This window comes from Cryptococcus depauperatus, chromosome 5 (genome assembly GCF_001720195.1).
Source record: "Cryptococcus depauperatus CBS 7841 chromosome 5, complete sequence".
Lineage (NCBI taxonomy): Eukaryota > Fungi > Basidiomycota > Tremellomycetes > Tremellales > Cryptococcaceae > Cryptococcus > Cryptococcus depauperatus.
In genome coordinates this window covers 1,193,528-1,206,058 of record NC_089472.1, presented here as the reverse complement: position 1 = coordinate 1,206,058, position 12,531 = coordinate 1,193,528, and the positions used below count along the sequence as shown (strand labels likewise).

The 12,531-nt window shown below is 46.0% G+C and overlaps 6 protein-coding genes across 6 annotated transcripts; 3 read left to right on the top strand and 3 right to left on the bottom strand.

The window, feature by feature from the left end:
• Positions 1–191: 191 nt before the first annotated feature.
• Positions 192–1,353, top strand: L203_104599 (uncharacterized protein; the record flags this gene model as incomplete). Its single annotated transcript, XM_066213979.1, has 6 exons — positions 192–265; positions 317–404; positions 459–536; positions 587–615; positions 674–761; positions 820–1,353. The coding sequence occupies 6 exons, from the start codon at positions 192–194 to the stop codon at positions 1,351–1,353; spliced, it is 891 nt and encodes a 296-aa protein (XP_066070076.1).
• A 183-nt stretch (positions 1,354–1,536) lies between these two features.
• Positions 1,537–2,662, bottom strand: L203_104598 (uncharacterized protein; the record flags this gene model as incomplete). Its single annotated transcript, XM_066213978.1, has 2 exons — positions 1,537–1,662; positions 1,712–2,662. The coding sequence occupies 2 exons, from the start codon at positions 2,660–2,662 to the stop codon at positions 1,537–1,539; spliced, it is 1,077 nt and encodes a 358-aa protein (XP_066070075.1).
• A 245-nt stretch (positions 2,663–2,907) lies between these two features.
• On the top strand, positions 2,908–4,924 carry L203_104597 (uncharacterized protein; the record flags this gene model as incomplete). Its single annotated transcript, XM_066213977.1, has 5 exons — positions 2,908–3,239; positions 3,288–3,411; positions 3,458–3,567; positions 3,613–3,700; positions 3,752–4,924. 5 exons carry the CDS (start codon positions 2,908–2,910, stop codon positions 4,922–4,924), a joined length of 1,827 nt encoding a protein of 608 aa, XP_066070074.1.
• Positions 4,925–7,594: 2,670 nt separating this feature from the next.
• L203_104596 (uncharacterized protein) lies at positions 7,595–9,496 on the bottom strand (the record flags this gene model as incomplete). The annotated part of the gene is made up of 13 exons (XM_066213976.1): positions 7,595–7,929; positions 7,975–8,183; positions 8,234–8,274; positions 8,324–8,431; positions 8,480–8,622; positions 8,675–8,762; positions 8,812–8,884; positions 8,927–9,002; positions 9,046–9,060; positions 9,109–9,162; positions 9,227–9,302; positions 9,355–9,379; positions 9,438–9,496. The coding sequence occupies 13 exons, from the start codon at positions 9,494–9,496 to the stop codon at positions 7,595–7,597; spliced, it is 1,302 nt and encodes a 433-aa protein (XP_066070073.1).
• A 355-nt stretch (positions 9,497–9,851) lies between these two features.
• On the top strand, positions 9,852–10,772 carry L203_104595 (uncharacterized protein; the record flags this gene model as incomplete). The annotated part of the gene is made up of 1 exon (XM_066213975.1): positions 9,852–10,772. One exon carries the CDS (start codon positions 9,852–9,854, stop codon positions 10,770–10,772), a length of 921 nt encoding a protein of 306 aa, XP_066070072.1.
• Positions 10,773–10,989: 217 nt separating this feature from the next.
• L203_104594 (uncharacterized protein) lies at positions 10,990–12,466 on the bottom strand (the record flags this gene model as incomplete). The annotated part of the gene is made up of 9 exons (XM_066213974.1): positions 10,990–11,102; positions 11,150–11,435; positions 11,483–11,609; positions 11,664–11,871; positions 11,931–11,998; positions 12,074–12,113; positions 12,182–12,196; positions 12,334–12,341; positions 12,435–12,466. 9 exons carry the CDS (start codon positions 12,464–12,466, stop codon positions 10,990–10,992), a joined length of 897 nt encoding a protein of 298 aa, XP_066070071.1.
• Between the last annotated feature and the right edge of the window lie 65 nt (positions 12,467–12,531).

Sequence of the window (12,531 nt, the reverse complement as noted above, 5' to 3'; positions counted from 1 at the left end):
TCTATAATTCTTGGCTGGCCTCAAGCTTGCCACGGCTATGGTGATAATCCCGATATGACTTGCAAGCTCGAGAGACAACAGCAGGCAGGTTCTCCCTTTTGTTCGTCATCTCGGTATATATATATCAAGCATGCAGATGGAGTCCATCTTGCACAATTTTATTTACTTTCCAACCGAGTTAAGAAATAGAAATGGTAGGAGGACTATTAATTAGACATCTTGGTCGCCAGGAGACTACATCCATCCCGTCCTGTGTTGCTGAATGGTGCGTACTGCATGTTTACTCAAGTCGTAATCCATTGACAGCCTATGTTAGTATAAGCACTGGAAACACAGCCGGTTGTGACGGGGTAAATGATTACAGATGTGTTTGTACCTCAAGCGCATATATTCATTCAGTAGCAGTAAGATTGATTCGTCTATGTCGTTAGTATAATGAGGCTGATCCCATTGGAAAGACTTGTATGTCACAAACCTGTACTGCGAAAGAGATTGCCGTCGGCCAAGTCTATACTGAACAAGCTTGCTCGTATTATGTTGGTATTTATTCGTTGGTCAGTCATTGACATGCTGACTATGATGACAGGGTATTCCGTTGCAGAATGGGACATCTACGTAAATGATTCAACATTTCGTTCACTGGTATCAAATGCTAATACGATAACTTGAAAAGTATTTCTCTCAGCCCCGTTGAAACTGCCAATACGACCATGGCTCCACCAGTCATCTATTCACACACATTTACAAGCCTCCAGGCTGTTGTATGTTTGCCAAATTTGACAACGTTAATGAGCGAATATGCTGATGGGAAGGATTCAGTTCACATCTATCTGCTCTGCCCTTCTCCTCCTTGCACTAATTACGGGTTGTATGGCCTGCCGTTCCCGATACAAACGCGAACGAGCTATTGGACAGAGTCGCGCCTGGACACATGTCAACGCTTCGAATAGAAATAGCAGCCCTCAATGTGATAGCAAGTTGCGCCTGTTTTCAAAACATAGCAGACATGATCCAACTGCAACCTTTCTGAGTGATGACGGCTCGTCGGGCTCTAGCTTTGGCAACACTTCTCCTTCACAACCACCGCAGATCGCATTGGATATCATCCGAGATGGATACAGCAGATCAGGAAGTGAAGATTCGGCCCACAGTGGGAATACTCACTTCACCAATCGGCTACATTCGACGGAATCCAGCAGTTGTGAGGCATGGGAAATGCAAGTTAAACATGTCGAAGTCAGGAGAGAAAGCGAAAACCTAGATTTGAGCTGCACAAATAAGCGCGAGAGCATCATAGAGGCAAAAGGTAGCGCAGTGCGTTCAAATATCTTGGATAAAGGAATAGCCGTCTAGGTCAGCAGAGCTGGAATAGTAGTCAGATATAGATAACCGTACATGTCCTTAATATAGTGGAAATAATAGTGCTATTCATCAATGGCTCTGGGTGTTTGCATTTGTACATTTTGTATAGCGTATGATGCAGAATGCTTTCTTCAATTATGTTGAAGCGCAGTTGTACATGTTGTATGCAAAAATCTATGCTGCGACCATTTCTGCCACAGGTTGGTTCGCTGTTTTGGGGGCAAATCTGTCTTTTATGGCTTGCTCAATTTGTTGCTCCCTCTCCTTTCGTCTCTTCATGATTTCTCTAATTGTGACACCCTGAAATAACGGTAAGCTACAAGAGATATCTTCGAGAAGGGATACATACGACATTGGCCTGGGTCTTGGCTCTCCATCGAGACCCTTTGTAATACTTGAACAACGCCTTATCCCTCATTTCTTCCGAAACTTTCGGGTTGAAATTATTTTGCAGCCACTTGTCTCTCGATTTAGCCATAGCGTCGCCCATTCCGTTTTGTGCACCTTGAGAATAGAGCTCCTCAATGTCATCAGGGTAATGGAAAGGTTGGTATAGTCCGACAATGGCACGCTTATACGTTCGTCCCTTCCCTCCTAATCTCCTCACTTCCCCAGTACGACCTCGCCCGATAGGCGCAAGATAGTTATCAGTACGGATAAATGAAACCTGAAGATCGTAGACTGCAGAAAGGTATGATCGGAGATCGGTTTTGGTCATACTGGGGGGAATACGAAATGTCGCGATAAACGGGTCATATGATTCTCCAGGAGGAGTGTGGTTACGAACAAGACGGATTTGGATGTTTGGAAGGTAAATTCTCTGACCAACAATTTGCGTAGGGTCCTGGAAGAGCTCAGATGACTTTACGATAGCGCCACTTTCAGGAATGTTTTGACCACCCATTGAACTCAGCAAAAAGCTGTGTCTTCCCTTCCTTCCTCGCGGCGCGTATCCTCGAATACGGGCCTTCCATTCTGCAGTGGCCTTTAAAAACCTTGCCCGCAACTCAGCATCGCTCAAAGAACCGTCAAATTCTGAGCGACGAATTAAATCTCGATAGTCCTTTTCTAAAGCATAGGGGAATTTCTTGCCCGAATCCGGTTCGTGAAGAGCAGGATCGGAAAGTGGAGAAGGAGACGAAAGCTTTGGCGGTGGGTGTTCACGACGTCGTCGTCTAACAGCTAGAGGTAATGTTGACGAAACGGAGGATGCAGAGGGAAAGAGTGTGTTTGATGTAGAAGGAAGTGAGTTAGCCCTTGGAGGGAAAGTTGACAAGGCTCTTTTGATAAAGCGAGACATGGTTGACGTTCACTTTCTTGATAATGAATTATTTTTACAAAAATCAACAATAAGACGAAATCTAGCCGGAAATTACGGCAATTGATATGTGGCAGTTTTCTATAGAGTTAATTAATGTTATTTACTATAACGCGTAATGTTTAACGCGTTCTTATTCATGAATTACATTGTTTTGATTGACATTATCTGCTAATATCTTTAACAATAACAAATATTTTTGAGCATCTTCATCTACCAAAACTAAAATGCAGAATCTTGACACCCGACTTTTCTCATTCAATGCAATTACAAAACCAAAAGCAAAAGCAAAGCCAGCATTTCCACTCTCAGCAACTACCCATCCACATCTTACTCCAAGAGCACTTGCAGAAGCTGGTTTCTACCACTCTCCTGGCTCTTCAGCAGCTTCTCATGATAACTGTACTTGCTTTCTGTGCAACTTGGAACTCGGAGGCTGGGATCAAGACGATGATCCTTTCGAAGAGCATGCGAAAAGATCTGGGTGTGCTTGGGCAGAGATGGTTTGCGCTGTAAAGATTGAAAAAAGAAAAAGAGACGAAAGCAATGGTCAATATGTGTAAGCGTTGCATGGTAATATATAGGTATGACTCTGATATTTGCCAAGGACCGTATACAAATCTTCAAACGCTTTGCCTCAATCAGCAGAATCTATTGAGGTCAGAATACAAACATTCAAGAAATGGTGGCCATATAAGCAGAAAGCGGGATGGCTGCCATCTGTAAAGGCTGTGCGTCAGCGGCTATAAAGGTTGTCGGTGCTAATCGTAACGAAAGCTTGCTCGTGCTGGCTTTGTGTATTATCCGTCTACAGAGTCCAAAGATGCTGTAATATGCCCTTATTGCGAGTATGGAGTTGAAGGATGGGAGGCCACTGATGATCCATGGTAGGTGATATTTCGCCACCATTATTGACCACTGATCGCAACTAGGATAATTCACCAATCCAAGGTTCCCGATTGCCACTTTTTCCGAGCGACGATAAATCAATCGGAACCATCTAAAGACGACGAGAAAATTGTGAGCTTTATTTTAATCAAACACTAGTTTTTCGCTGATAGTAATGCGCAGAGTAAGCTCTCTCGATCCCAGAAGATAGAGGCTTCTGCACCGAGAAGGACAAGACGTGGTACGGCGGCGGCACCTGTTCAGCCTACTGAGCTTGCCGAAGAATCTCTTACCGCTCCATCAGAAATAGAAGATGATGTCCAAAATTCTCATTCGAGCAAGACAAGCAAGGCCGCAGCCAGTTCACGAGTTTCAGCAGACAAAAAAGGTGGTAAAGGGAAGAAGAAAATTGCCATTGCCGATCTAGCATCCAAACTCGAATCGCAACCAGAGACCAATCAGGAGACAACTACGGAGAGTCATAGCAACACACAAATGGATGAATCCGCCCCTGCTAGAAAGACTCGCGGAAAACAAAAAGCTGCTGCTGCCAAGGAAACATCTGCCATTTCTACAAAGATCAGAGGGAGGAAGGAAGTTGAGGTTGAAGGAGTACAACCAGAGACATACAAAGAATTTGCGCCGGAGGTTCCATCAAAGGGCGAAGCCAAATTAGGGACAAAATTGCAGCTATCATCCAATGCCGGGCCGCCAGAAAGAGAGGGTCGGGACCAACCTACTCCTAAAGCAGTCCAACCCTCCCAAGCGTCATGGCAAACTTTCACTCATTCCAAAAACATTTCGCAACAGCTACCGCTCTCTTCCCAGTCATCACAGCTGAAGTCAGCATCGCAAACCCAAAACACATCAAAACCATTACCTTCTCTCCCTCCACCATCCCCTGTATCCAGCCCCAAATCACTTTCTCAGCTGGACCGTTTTGCAAACATTCCCCCATCATCGCCTATACCTACACCGAGTAGGAACAAGTCAACTTTGAGGACTGCCTTTCCAACAAAATCCTCTCCGCAGGTTCTTTCCCAAGAAGACATGAATGCTTCCCTGACTAGAGGAGCACTAGCTGTCAGAGATGTGGTAGACAATTTCTCGTCCCCCACTCATGTCGCATCCCTAAGTGTCACTCCTCAACCTCAATCCAAATTACCCAACAATACTCCTAATGGAACCACAGAGCCAAAAACGTTGACAGAAAATCAGAGAAATATGACAGTGGAAGACCTTGTCCGGGCTGAGATTAAGAGAGGGTATGAAGAGTTGATGAGAGAGGGAGAAGAGAAAATCGATCTGTGGGAAGGGAGGACCAGAACAGAAAGAAGACGGATCGAAAAACTCTAGATGTGTTGTAATTGATTATATCGCACGTAGGCCTGAAACGGTCGAGTATGATATGCATTTGTTGCTACAGTTGTCTTTGAGATTATCGGAGTGGTAGCAAATTGAATTGTCTCCAGCTTTTACTCGCGTGACGAGCTCCAGCTTAATTCAATTCAACCGACAAGGATATCTGGGTATGACAATGTCAAGAAAATAACGCCCATATGTAATTTATAAAATATTGTACAACTTTGAATATATTGGAACACCAGTATAATCAAATTTGTTTACTGTACAAAAGCATTTCCAGCCAACTTGGCTCGTTTGACCTTACAAGTCAATCCACCTCCCGAGACAGTAGGTTGATTTTGAGATGTAGTGCTGGTACCAGTCACAGCATTAACATCGTTGGTAACGGTGTGTTTCCCCCCATTATTCGCGTCAGTGCCTTGTCCAAAACTAGACGGCAAAGAATGACCAGCCGTGGTGATAGAACCGTCGGTCTTGGTGGGCGAAGGTTTACCATCGCCAGATGTTTTCGTCTCCTTATCAGTCTGGGTATCGGTGGCAGACTCGGACGGAGAGTTTGTCTTGGTTTCCAGTGTAGACGATGATTTGTCAGATTCGACATCATCCATTTCGCCGGATGGACCTTGCGATTTGGATCCTTGTCTACAACAAGTCAGCATGTGCAAAACCAGCATCTCAGTTGAGAATGCTCACTTGGCAGGCTCGCCAAATATGGGACCCTTTGTGGAAAAGTTGGAGGTGTCGACCTTGGTAGCAAAAGTCTGTCGGTCCATGCCACTACACATTTACCACGTCAGAGCCGAAATAGACACAACTACAACTAACCATGAACCCTCAGACGTCGTCACAGCGTGGTAAACGTTCCAAAGCTCCTTCCCGTCAGGAGAGAGAAACAGCCTATACGCCATCAGCCATGTCTCAGCACCATCATACCAACGCATTGTGACCGGGACCGTATTCGCTGTTGGCAGAAGAAAACACGGGACCTTCTGTCCTCTTGGACCAAGCCTTGGGATCCAGAGGATCATCGCCACGGAGATGCAAAAGACCGAGACTGTACGCAGCCTTGACACAATGACTTGCAGAGAAAGTCATGCTGATTCCTGTCAGCGTATCCAACGACACAACACTCACTAAGTCTCGCCTTCCCAGTACAGTGGTGCAGGTGCCTCATTTATAGATCCGCCGACCTTTTCCCAGTCATTCGTCGGGCTGCTAATGACAGAGATCCTGCTCTTGTCGATAGATGTAGGCGATGTAAGCTTGGCAATACAGATTGATGACGCCCCATCGAGATATTTCTCTCCATAATCCTTGGAATGGCACGACCAAACAAAGTAGTTATTACCACCATGCTGGAGGATAGTTCCATCGATACCCCATTTGTCAAGCAATTGAACAGGCTTGCCCTTATACTCGTCCATCGGGTGTTCACCGCCCTTGAGAGCCCAAACCTTTTCGTGCTGGGAAAAGTAAATGTACCACGAACCGTCGAGCTTGTGGAGCTCTACCTACATCAGCACTCGACCTCCAACCCATCTACCCACCTGGTGCCCACACGTCCTTGGAGGTCCGCATCGAATCGTCCGTATAGACAAGCTTCTCTTCAGCCTCGTATAGGCCACTAAACGTCAACGACGTCCCATCTCATAGCCACCTACGAAAGGGTGCTCGCCGACACAATCCCCAACGATGTGCCCATGGTCGTCATGAGATAGTATTTCCTGCCCGCGTCAGACACCACCCACCGCTCTATCCGACCTACAAAGTGTCCTTGTCCCATACTGCCAAAGGCATCGTCAATCAAAGGAAACCGAATGCTAACTCTGACTCACCCATGAAAGGATCAGGACCACTCTTTCTGCCAACCAGCCCGTCGTCAGTTCCATCGCATCCACCTGCGTTCCACCGCTCACCTAATCGGCTGTCGACACTCCATCAGCATCTGCCTTCCGCCCTACGACCCAACCCACTCACGTTGGTAAATTGGGCAGCGCTGGCAAAGCCAATCGCTGTGAGCAACAGATATAAAGCAAGCATCAGTCATCGATTGCTTGCGACTCGTACAAGGACCGTCACGATGGGTGGGAAGAGTGTAGTGAAGCTGGCCTATCGTCTTTCAAAGACCATTGCCTGGAAAAGAATATGGAAAGGCAAAAGCAAAAGCAAGAAATAAGACAATAGGATGATGTATAATTTATTTCCAAAATCTTTAATAATTTGCCAACACCGAAAAATTCAATGGGTTAATCAGTTTTAAACCCCTGGCTATCCTTCCACAGAACAATCGTCTTGAAGGAATCCTTTGCCAAGAGCAGTCCTGCATGGTAATGTGGACAAGTATAATGGGTCGGCCCTACACACTTTTACATCCTACGCTTGTCCATCTAGACACCTTTCTTCCATTGCTCTGGCAGAGAGCAGGGCAGATCGTGGTCGACACTCAGTAGCCAATCTTGGCCATGGTCGTTGCGTTTCCGAGGTTGTCGACATATAGTCATGTCGGTGTGTGGGAGAATGGTATCGACAGAGGTAAGCTTGTGGTGATGGCATCGCGCAGGTATAGCCCATGGTGTTTGTGTTTTCGTAGTGACAGGTCTCAAGGCTGGTGAGATGGAGATGCGTATCTGTGCATGGTAAAATCAATCCTACATTCATGTCTCATCTCCCTATATTTTGATAGGCAGGATGTGTCCCACCAGGGGCAACCCCTCTTCCCTTGCTGCCCAGCAAACTTCTCGACGGCTGTTGACTTGTTGCAACCCGCTCGTCTTCAGATTCCTCCTCTTCCGGTAAATGTCCGAGAGCTAATCCGTCTTCTTCAAATGCACTAAACAGGGTAGAATTTTGAGCGCGATAGAGGTTGCTCCGACGACCGTGTCCGGCAGAACGAAGAGAACCGTCAGGAGCATACGAGGACGGTGACACGACACTATAGCCCCAACCCGGTTCATTTAAATCCATGGAAAGACGACCCGACATGCTCATCCGAGGATCTGTCGCGCGTCGATCAGCTAGAGACACAGCAGTATATAACTCACTCATGAGACCAGACTCAAGACTGGTCGGGTGGTGAGGCTGCTCAGGCTCGCGAGAAATGTTTAGGAGATAAACACCCATGAAAATGATGAGGAAGCCACAGATGAGAGAGATGGTGTTGACACCGCCTGGAGTGTTGAATCCGGAAAAGAGAATAGCAGAGGCAATGATTGTGGCTGTAGTGAAAAATACGTAATATATAGGGTTCACACTATCGCAATGTTAGCCAACACATGTCTTGATCTCTCAGTTTCTGCATACACATTGGTTGAAAAGGTATCGAGAGCCTTGTTAAAGTAGTTCTAGAGTACGAATCAGCGATTGACCTGGTGCTAGCCAGACAAAACACACCATTTGCACAACAATACAGCCAGCTACAACACCACCAAATATATAGGTGCTGATATGAGTTAGTTGGTTGTTACCCGACAAAGTCAATTTGAGGGCAACACCAAAACCCTAAGTCGGTAGTGAGTTTTCATTGGGAATCATACAACGTGCACAAACCTTGATAGCCATGACAGAGACACTCCCTACAAGGGAGCAGATAGAGAGATACACCATAGGGTTCTTGGTACCATGTGTCGGGACGACACGGTATATCATGTACAAGGAAAACAAGGCGACAGAGGTGATGTAGATGAGGAAAGCTGCGAAATACCTTCCATTAGGGACAACTCGTCAAAACTGCTGAGAACCGACCTGGTCTAGCGGCGTAATTCAAAATTTCGTCAACCGTTTCCACTTCCTTATCTGAAGGAGCATGAAGCACAATCACAACCGATCCAATCTGGATCCAGTTAGCCGACCTCTTGGTTTTCTTCAAATGATAAGCGCACGATACAGGATGCACAGCCGCAAATCCCCAACCTCCCTAATTTTTCGTCAAGAAGAAATGACGCCAAGATGGCCCTTTATCCTGTCAACACAACGTCGACACACTCGCAAACGTACCCGATAATCACACTCATGGCACCAAGAGGGGTCACGAGGATGGCAGGAGCAAACGTATAGGCGGCAAAGTTGGCCACTATAGATGTTGAAATCAGACGCATACAAGTAACCATTCCCACCTTCTCCGACAACCACTGCGCGTACCAATCAGATGAAATACAACGAAAAATGATCACGCTTACTTGTAATCATACCGGCCCACCAGATGGGATTTTGAAGATATGACAAATCATCGGCTACACAGCAGCACCATGAGACCTTGAACCTCGCCCGGCACCTCCTCATCGCCATTTGACATACATGCACCCCGGTTTCCATTCTGCTGTTGGTGTGAATGAGAGTAATCTGGATGTTTAGCGGCAGCATCATTCAACCCCTACCACACATCAGCCGCCACTTCTCAAGCCAACCAAACCACCGGCACCAACTTTCTTGGTAATGATAAAACTTGACCTGTATAGACGACTCCATCAGCACTTGTTCATATCAGACGCACACCGTGTCTACCCACCCAATTAGAAACGTTCCACCTAGTGCCAGTGCCAATCCAATATACTTGTCTTCAACCATTGCTCTCCTAGACACAGTGCCTCCTGTTGCTTGTGATGTAGATACTAGTAAACGAATGAATTTTTTTTTCAAACAAAGAAATAAAAGAAGAAAAGATCAAAAGATGTAGTAGTTACAAGGATGAGATCCATCTCAGAGGTCACGTGACTGTCAACACCATTCCTTTTACAAGATGGAAATCTCCGACTCTTTTGATCTTTTGTTGTCATCTCGTCGTGATTATAATGGAAGCAAGAGATATGTTTGAAGAATTTCATGATCAGCCTTTGATACCTGCCATTTCCTTCTCAATCATTCGCATCTTTACAACATCAAATGGTTTGCAACAGATCGCAGCTTTTCGCAACTTCAAGTCATGCCACATTTGAGTTCAATAGGCAGCCAGACCCCGAATAGTCAGCCACCGTACCCTTCACACCCATCATCAATAAACGATCACTCTGATGGTTGTGTTACTCCAGCTTCTTCCTATCTGGGTGGAAAGTCAGATTCTGATGTATCAAAGCAGAGTTTTAAATGTGACAGAGATGACGTTTTTTTAGTCGAAATGATTAACTTGCGAGGCCAATGGATTGAAGGGTCATCTGAAATTAGAATGATGAATCAGCTGCCTAGAGAGTTTGCCAATTATTCAAAATTTTGGGCGGCTAATGGGGGAGACCCATCTCGCCGAAACCCTTCCAGTGGGTCGAAAAGCGGCGACGTCCACAGCGGAGTCCCCCAAACAGTTCGTCCATCTAACACGTCAATTAAATCAATTAAACCCTCTATTATTAACTCCAATGGCCCTTCGTCTATCTCTTTTGAGAGCTTGCCTGATATAAACACGGAATACTCACTACCATCGCCTATCAGCCAACCAGAAAAGTCCTCCCGTTGGGCATGGGGATCGTCGATATCGCGCCCATTCAGTGCATTTCGCTCCAAAGTGTTTGGAAAATCAGAGACAACATGCCGAACCACCGATGGCGAGGGGAAATCCCGGCTTAGAGAATACTTTCGAAAAGCCTATCGACGATGTACTGATCGATCTGGTAACACCAGGTTCGATACTTACAGGCCCAATACACCACCTACCCACGTTCTCAGTTCACAAGTACGGCCATGCGAACTCACAGACTACTTTCCCGACATTCATAATGTCAGCCACACAGATAACGGGAAGTTTGCAAAAGTCGTAGAAGCACAAATGGAAAGCATAAAAGCAGCGTTAGAAGAAGAAAACCCACCTAAGGTTGATCCCGATTTAGCCTGGCTAAGGGGGCACATTGTCTAAGTCGAAAACATTGGATCAAAGCACAATGGCGTAATGTTCTCCGTAAAACTTGTCCAGCTATCAACACTCCAGCTTTCTGGAGACAAGCATTTGGCAAATCTCAATTATCCAGTGTCATGACTAGTAATACATCCCCCTATGAAAGCAATCAGCCGTCAAGGGAAATTCTATGGGTAATCTATGAGGTTGTAGCGACGAAAAGTGTATCTAGAGATATCTACGTAGAAGTTTGAGGGGCAATGGTAGACATGCTGTTTCTAAAAATGTCCATCCCGTTTCGTAGTTGTTCTAGAAAAACAAACATGCAGATGGTATTGGGAGTGAGTCGGACTGGGCATGTCAGTTGAATCACGTGTGGACAACGGCAGGCAACTCACTCCAAGCAGGAAGCCATCCCTTGAATAAGAATCTTGGACCTTCATGTTTCAAGCTTTCCATCAACAAGTTGATAGGTCCATGCCCGGCATTTCCATGCTTCATGCTCATGATTCTACTCTTTAGCACGTCGGCAGGAGCGCAAATGGTCGTTGCAACAGTTCCAGAGAGGGCAGAAGAGACAAAATGTAGAGGCATGCCATTCTGTATGAGGTTGGCGGCAAGAATGTGTTCTTTGAAAAAGTCGTAAGAGACTAGCTGGGAAGCGTTCATAAGGATCGCACGGATCTGTTGTATGTTGAGCTTCATCACGGATCCAAGGGATAGAGACGCACCGTGTTGGGTGCGAGTCCTCTGGTAAGAGAACCAAGACCCTCGTAGTGAATCATTTTGTGAAGCCCATGTATCGCATTTCTATAGTGTACTTGGTGATCAAGAGGCTTTGTGGGGTTGGCAATCATTCTGAAAAGTGGCATGAGAGGATACGCAGAGATAATTTGCACAAGATATTCTCACCTGACCAAAATGATATCGGCTGGATTTCCTGCAATGCCGCCTAAAGCACCTGCAGTGGAAGCGCAGACGACCATGTCACTAGTCGTCAGTTTCTTCCCGTTTCTAGACATGTAACGCTTCATCGTGTCGTAAACTCCTAAACGAGTGACGCTATATGTCATCTGTCGAAACACTGAAGCAGTCAAGCCAGTGTACAAGCCTCTGACGCCTAGGTGGGTATGGGTGAGCTCAAGGTGGTGAGCAACACGGGAGCCATTACCAGCTCACCGTCCTGGGAAAGCACGCTTTTGACAGCATTTGTAAACTTAGATTGGGTGGTGGAAGTTTGCATTCGTCTGTCAATCAAAAGAGGCCGAGTGTTAGCCTTGCCGTGCAGTTCTCCAGCATCGGTTGCTAGAAAGTCTACTCACACCCTCATCACATCGAGAGGATGTGTACAGCATGCAGCCACTGGTTGTAGCTCTATCAGCGAGGTCCAACAATACTTTTAAATGTGTAAACAAATGCCCAGCACTCACTGGAGGCAGCCACGCCTGATATCGGCCATAGCCGAGGTTACCGTTGGACAGAGACGATGAATATGTGGGATAACAAGTTGATAAAACCAGAGCGTTAAGCGTATGCAAATCAGTGTTGTCCGCATAAAGCATAAACGCATATTGGGTCTCACCTCCCAGCCTAGATAATAAATTGTAAGCCATTATCGCTATCCAAAAAAAGTAGATGGCATATTGTCTCCTTCCAAAGTCTGCAATATACATGAGCACTCACCAGAAGGGGTACTTTTGCTTGGAGGGAGCCATATTCCCTTGCGAATCTGTGAACAGCGAACACGCAAGATGGAATCTTTGCAAGTTCAGAATTATAG